The sequence below is a fragment of the Mirounga leonina genome, unplaced genomic scaffold, assembly GCF_011800145.1.
Source record: "Mirounga leonina isolate KUSES-001 unplaced genomic scaffold, KU_Mleo_1.0 Mir_107, whole genome shotgun sequence".
NCBI classification, from domain to species: Eukaryota; Metazoa; Chordata; class Mammalia; order Carnivora; family Phocidae; genus Mirounga; species Mirounga leonina.
The window spans coordinates 3,872,565-3,880,006 of NW_023270233.1; the positions used below are offsets into that span (position 1 = coordinate 3,872,565).

Genomic DNA, 7,442 nt, shown 5'->3' on the forward strand with positions numbered 1-7,442 from the left:
GCAGCTGAGCTTATAGCAATTTATGACAGGCTGTTACTTTGAATTAGAGATGTTACTGGGGATTTTAGAACTAGTAGCCTTTGTAATTAATTTTCTCTTCCTTTATTCTTTCATTGCCCTTTGTAACTTCATTATTAAAGCAGTAAGTAAGTTCCACATGTTCTCTTAAATAACCGGTGGTTATTCATGTTGTATGTATGTATGTATAGTAAGATTTTTGAGCCCTGAATAGCTTGTACTATCTCAGATATATATATATATATATATCCTAGAGTGCCTAGCAAAGTAAACACAGAAGATTCAATAAAGTTTGTCGAATAATGGAATTGACACCTGATGTGATGAATAAGCGAATCCAAACTGCTGTTTTAAATCCCTTCCGAAACAAAACTGATAAAATGAGAAACAAACAAACAAAAAAAAACCAACCCCAACAAAAAGAGATATTATTCTCAAATGAATTCTTACGGAAACTTGGATAATCAAGACAATTTGACACTGTATCTCACATATCATTATGTTTACAGTTTGTAACCCTCTCTAATCCAATATACTGGATTGAATGATAAGGGCTAACATGCCATTGGAAGTCTTAAAGTAAAAAGCTAGTTCTGAGGTTTTTATTCAATGGGAACTAAAGGAAAATAAGAATTAACCAATACCAAATGACTTCCTGCCCCTTTTTATCATCCTTATCTTTCTAAGATTACTTACTTGTCATATACTACTTTTTTTATTTCCATAGCCACAAGAAAATATTTCTGCAAAATCATAAGACTAAAATTTGTGTAGACTACTCTGTACAGAGATGTCCTGAAAATTGCATAGCATTGTCTTCAGGCTATAGCAACCACAGAATGTAACCTGACAATTATGAAATCCATTAAAATCTAAAGATTTTTGTATTTTCATGCCGTTGGGAAAGTTAATCCTAACAGAAACAGTATTAATTGTATATATTTTATATTTTTCTAAGGATAATCTAACAAAGATATTTCTGCTTCTCTTGATTGCTCAATCTTTCATCCATGATGAAACTAAAAGGTTTAATTAATCTTTAATTATATTACTTTATTCTCTCAGCTTAAACACTTCTAGGAAAGTTACTGTACCAAGTGGCTAATGCTTCCGAATTCTTAGTTTAACTCAAAACAAGAATTTTCATCGATGAACAAAGAAGGATTGCATATTATATAGCCATTTGACAACAGATGGGACTCTGTTTTGTGAAGTTACTTTTCCATATATCATGTATCAGAAGTGTTAATGAAAGGAGAAAGGCCTTAAACTCCCAGAATTAAGAAAAATCAAGGTTTGGAGAACCTCCTGGTTCAACTTTATTACCATTGGTGTTGACTTTCCTAATGCTATGAAAATACTGAAGCTTTCATTTTTAATAGATCTCATGTTCAGCAGATCACCTTCTATGTTCCAGAAGCATCCTATGTTTCCGAAGAACATAAAACCTTCATAGCTTGAAACACCACAGTCTTCCTTGTGGATTTTCCTGTAGTTACTCATGTGAGAGTAAATTCTTCTAAACAGCAAAGTTTAGCAGCATTGACAACTTTATGCACATAAGCTTTTTAGAGATTCTCATTTTCCATTTTCTTTCTTAAAAAATAAGTCACCAGGAGCACCTGGGTGGCTCAGTCAGTTGAGCGTCTGACTCTTGATTTTGACAGAGGTCGAGATCTTGGGATCATGGGATTGATCCCTGCATCTGGCTCACTCTGAGCTCGCTCCCTCTCCTTCTCCTTCTGCCCCTTCTCCTGTGCTCACATGCTCTCTCTCTTACTCTCAAATAAATAAATCTTTTTTTAAAAAATTAATTATTTTTTAAAAGATTTTATTTATTTATTTGACAGAGAGAGACACAACAAGAGAGGGAACACAAGCAGGGAGAGTGGGAGGGGGAGAAGCAGGCTTCCCGCAGAGCAGGGAACCTGATGCCAGGACCCTGGGACCATGACCTGAGCCGAAGGCAAACGCTTAACGACTGAGCCACCCAGGCGCCCCATTATAATTAATCATTTTGTTAAGATAAATTAAATAGACTGTGGGCAAATCATATAATGCTTCTGTGACTCAGCTTCGTACAAAAAAAGAAAGTACTCCCAGCTTGATCTTCTTTGTCCTCTTAGGAACAAGAAAAGTCTAAGGCAATGTTTCTAATTGTGATGGCCATATAATCTACCAATCAAACCATGACATTTTTGAGAGTAAAAGAGTAGTATTGATAATTATGCCAGGAAAACAGGCATAAACCAAGACTGCCCAGGATGTATTGAGACATATGGTCACCTTATCTATAATGCGTTGTTGTCGAGAGAGGATGAGAAATACCAAATACCAAAACATCCAGGGGTTTTATTAAGGTTTGCTTTACAGAATGAAGACTACAACGCCTTCAGTTACTTACATCAGTCTGTAGCTCACTGCCTTCTGGCCCAAAGCTGAGATACAGCCGGCTCCTATCAGAACTTTAGGCATTCCCAACAGAGGACCATGGTTTCTATTTCTTTTTTCTAATTCATAAACATTCTAAAATTGTGCTGCCATGTTTCAGGGTCACAACACAAAGAATACCATGTGAACGATGCCTTTTGGAGTTGTGCATTGTGGTGGCTTTTCCCCCTTCTTCCCAACAATAAATCAGATTTAGAAAGGAGAAACAGCTCACAAGGAATTGATTGGCTCATTTCTGGCAACCCTGGTCGTGTGTTCTGAATCAGCATAGAACTGTAAACAGCCTGTCATACATTTTCTGCTGGGTGAGCTCGATGGTGACAGATTTCCCTTCTCTCTCCCCACTCTTGTGTGCAGTGATTCCAGTCAGCTGCAACAGCTTCACAACCAAGTCTTACTGGAACAACAGCAGTTGCAAAACCCATCTCCTTCCTCTCCCAAGGAGTTTCCTTTCAACATGAGTGTTTTGAACGCCACTGCTTCCCCGGCAGTGACAATGTCCAGCAAGCAGGTGAAGGCCCCTTCATCACAGACGTTCAGCTTGGCCCGGCCAAAGCATTTCTTCCCCTCTTCAAATACAACCGCAGCAACCGTGTCCCCTTGCAGCTCTCCAGTGTTCACCCTGAGCAGCACTCCTCAAACCATTCAGAGGACAGTGAGCAAAGAGAGCCTCTTAGTTTCCCACCCCTCCGTGCAAAACAAGTCTCTAGGAGGAGTTTCCTTCCAAAACGAGCCACCCCCTCCAGCTCCAGCAGAGCCAGCGCCATCGCCACTCACATTTGCCATCTCCAGTGGAAACCAGTTTCAGCCCCGCTGTGTTTCCCCAGCTCCTGTCTCTCCCACCAGCCGGATTCAGAACCCAGTGGCTTTCCTCAGCTCCGTTCTTCCTTCTCTCCCCGCCATCCCACCCACCAATGCCATGGGGCTGCCCAGAAGCGCACCATCTGTGTAAGTGTCATTAAGATTTCTCAAGAAAAAGTTGTCACTTAAGAAACGACATATGCATGGAATAGCTTGGTCTGGAATAGGACTCTCATTTAGCGGATTCCTAGATAATCCTATCTCTTAGGCACTAAACGGATATTGAACACCTTACGGTGAAGGGCATGATTACTTTAAATAATTTTTAATAATTTAAATATTGAAAACACCTCTACAAACACAGATTCTCTGTGCAGTGCTCAACTGTGGTACACAAGATGCCCTCCCTAAGTGCCCGATGACTCCTGGTGTCTGACCACCATTTCAGCCACTCTGATTTCTAGGCTTTCGGACACTGGCAAGGGTTTCTCATGGGTGTGTCAAGTGTGAATTTATTTTACAGGCCATCCCAGGGACTAATGAAGAAAAACACAAAGTCTCCTCAACTGCTGAATGATGATTACGTTCGTGAAACTAAGAATGCGGTGATTCTAGACTTGGGGAAGAAAATGAATTTCAGTGATGTCAGATCAAACCAGCAGGTAAGATTGTTGCACTCAAATGGTTTGTTGGAATTTCATAATAAGAAATATCATTTCACTTAATTTAGTCCTTGGATGGTCAAGTCACCAGACTTCAGTGAGCCTGACCCTGCAGTCTTAGAAGATAGAGTATAGATTAACCAAGGGTCATATAGGAAACTCATCCACATGGATCTACAGTTCTTGATTACCCCAGTAGTTAATTCAATTTAACTGTTTATATGCATTTACATAGAATGGAATATGTTAGAGAAAGAGAGGGACTAGCTAGTATGTTGGCAATTCCAGCAATCCTCAGCTCAGTATAGGCAAACACCATCGCATCTTTGAAATACTGCAATATATGAGAAGATCTAGACTTAAAGGAACTCTGGGACACCACGCTGTCCTTTATCTGACTCCTACAATCTAATGTTCTAGAAGTCTGTTCACCAGTTCCTCCCAATCTTTACATTAGCTTGAATCATGTGAAAGAGCCATCAATAGTCAATATCCTGTGGTTCAACCCATACAACTCCTTACTTACTAGTAAGTGTTCACACTGAAAGAGAAAAAGGAAAGCCATGGGTGAGCATCAAATAAAAGAAAAATAAACTGAGTATTTTGTTATTTGAGCCATTTGTTTTTGCGTTTCATAACGTGGTTATTTTGTAAACGTCGGTTTACATTTTAATAACCTAACTCTTGGTTTATTTCCCACGGTGGGAACTGATAAAAAATCTATTTTGAAACATAACATAAGATTTCAGTCAAAATTACATGCCAAATATTGTGGAATTTGTAGCATAAGTGATCCCTGGAAACAAGGCTCCAGATTTCCCTGACCATATGCTGTTTTCCTTTGTTTCTGTCTTTTACCTCCAGTGGAGACATGGATATACAGTATTTTACAACTGTGCGATATGTTGGGCAATTTTTACTAAGTAGGTTCTTTTGAAAATCTGCTGCTTAAAATCTTAAAATTGACTTTAAATTGTTGAACTGAAGAAGAACATTTAAGCTTGTTATAACTGAGGACACTTTTCACATATTATTTCACCAAGTTACATACATTTCTGGGAGGCAAATGCCAAGGCAACTATTCTTCTCCCTTCCATCTTCTAGAAACCGAGAAATGGGGGCACAGTTGTCAAACTGTCAGTGGTGGAACTAGAACTAGAGCCCTAGTCTCCAGGACACTTCACATATTCCCTGAAACTGTGAAGTCTTTGTCAGTTTATGACAATTACCTTTAAGTCCCCATAAATATTGCTCTGTCTGATGCAGATTTGCTTTCCTATAATACTGTCATCACATTTGTGGTTGTTAATCCTTCTAAGTGTCACTGAAATCAGAGCTGTGTTCAGCCTATGTCTTTTGCAACTCAGAGAGGGAGCAATTAGAACCCTGTAAAAATAAATACCAGGTCAGCACACAAGCTGTGTGATGTCACTTTCATAGTTACTCTGTAGGTAGATCGATGCTAATCCCCGCCCAATTCATGGCAAAGTTGGGTTTTTCTCCTAATTAGCTGAAATGTGAGTATACATGAACATGAACTTCTATGAGTTGAGTGTCACAAACCTGATAGAGCTCATTATTAGCTCCAGGGCTAATAGCAAGGCCTAGGATCAGTTTCAAAAAGCATCTCCATACTCTCCATCTGAATATCTGTGACATGCATCAATGTTCTTCTGAGAATCATTATTCTGAGAATTGCTATGGTAGTTTAGTTACAGAATTGGTTCTAGACGGAGTTCTATGCCATGGATAAGAAAACCAAGCTGTATAAATGCAATTCAGGATACTAAGATGGAAACTTTGCATTAGGTTGGTAGATGTTGATTCTGATTAAGTTTTGAGGAATAAAATGATGACCACATTATAATACTGCTTTGTCATTGTTGCCTTGGGAAATGATAGTGAAGATGTTGCGAAGCACTGTCTAAAATGTATTGTGGCCTGTTGGTGACGTTAGAAGAAGAAAATTTGCTTGGGAAAGTGGAAAAGCAATCATAAAGAAACACTTGTATATTGATAGTCATCTATATCTGCAGTTTGGAGACACAGGAATCAAAATGATCAGTTTTCTCATTCCCATATTAGGCTGCCCATATGAGGGGGAAGCATATGATTTCTTCTGAAGATTTGTTGTTGTTTTATTTTGCTTTGAAAACTTTTAGGTCCAAAAGCTGGACTCTCTGACCCTGTTTTATTCCTAGCCAATGAAGAACAGCAACCTCTTAGAACATGTATGTGGGCTAGCCTTATCCCATTATGCTGAGCATGAAAATAAATCAGAGGTCCTTGAACAATGAATATTGACTATAGACAATTTCCTCCCCAGAACTCAAACCCCTAAATTAATGTTTTGGAAAATGGATTTTCTTTGACATATCTACCACTTTGTATTTCCCTATTGTAATATTTCAGCATTTACTTTCTACCTCATTTTATATAACCTTTCTAAATAGCAATTAACGTTTGCTTGTTGATTCTTAGAACATTGTGTGACACAAAGGTGTCATCCTTTCAGATGTTCATATTTATTAAAATGGTTAGCTTTCTAAACTGATAGTGAAGTTTCTTTGAGTTGGGGATAAACCAAGAGAGGTGCCCAGCTTCTAGATTTTAGGCTGTATCATTTCTTATTTTGAAGGGTATCGTTCACCACCAGTGAATCTGCAGTGAACATCAATAAAACTTAAATGGTTTAGGATAGCAAGGTGAATCTGAGAGGTCAGAGCAACCCAGGATCACAAAATGTAATAATGAAAGTTTCATGACCAATGATTTTAATTCACACATGACTTAACATGATTTCTACACCCAGTAACTATTTGGTGGCTGTTAATTTCTAAACACACACACACACACAGTGTCTTATTTCAGCTTTCCTCCTTGACCTCATTTCTCTGGAAACCTTCCCATCTCTTTATTCTGCTCCCCACCTCCAACATACTTTTTTAAATTAATGCTTCTTTAAAATTGTCTGTGGTTCCCAGATACTGCTATGTATGACAAAAGAAAAAAAAATATGCACCTAATTCTTGCTATGCTTTTTGTTCCTCTAATCTTCTTCTGTAAGCTGCTTAGTCATTTCTTCTATCTAAAGCATACCTCTTTAATCTCTTACTATGAACTCTTTATGAAAATCCTATTTTGTGAGTCTTGCCATCCATTCCTTTTCTAATGAGAATTCCACACAGCCATTGACCTTAGGTTGCTTACCTTGAGCACAGTAGAACCTTGGGATAGTGAAGTGTCCCTGTGTTATCGGCTGTGGACCCAACCAGAATGCACCAGTCACAGTCTCCATGGGAGATGGGATCCGTGGATGTCTTAATCATTGCCGCACCCCATTGTGTCTGGCACAGAATAGGTACTCCATGAATAATATTTCCTGAATTAGCACACGGCTATGGGATTTACATTAGTTTCAGATAAGATAATGAAACTTTTGACCAAATAGAAAATGTTGGATCTGTGGCCTATCTATGGAAAATACCTCACTTGACTATATAGATTCTG

At 38.6% G+C, this 7,442-nt stretch overlaps 1 protein-coding gene and 1 long non-coding RNA gene across 4 annotated transcripts in view; one reads left to right on the forward strand and one right to left on the reverse strand.

Moving 5' to 3' along the window:
* Positions 1–7,442, forward strand: part of LOC118018639 (myopalladin) — an 86,691-nt gene that overhangs the window by 54,748 nt on the left and 24,501 nt on the right. Inside the window, exons 11-12 of the mRNA XM_035017357.1 lie at positions 2,827–3,417; positions 3,794–3,932. Of these exons, the coding sequence (XP_034873248.1) occupies positions 2,827–3,417; positions 3,794–3,932 (730 nt within the window). The remainder of the gene's footprint in view (positions 1–2,826; positions 3,418–3,793; positions 3,933–7,442) is intronic.
* LOC118018648 overlaps positions 1–7,442 on the reverse strand; it is a 43,357-nt gene that overhangs the window by 30,953 nt on the left and 4,962 nt on the right. For 2 of the 3 annotated variants that reach the window (XR_004681444.1, XR_004681443.1), the window contains exon 2: positions 7,143–7,279. This is a non-coding gene — a long non-coding RNA (uncharacterized LOC118018648). Of the gene's footprint in view, positions 1–6,102; positions 7,280–7,442 lie in introns of those variants that run through there. The other variant, XR_004681445.1, reaches the window with a different exon arrangement.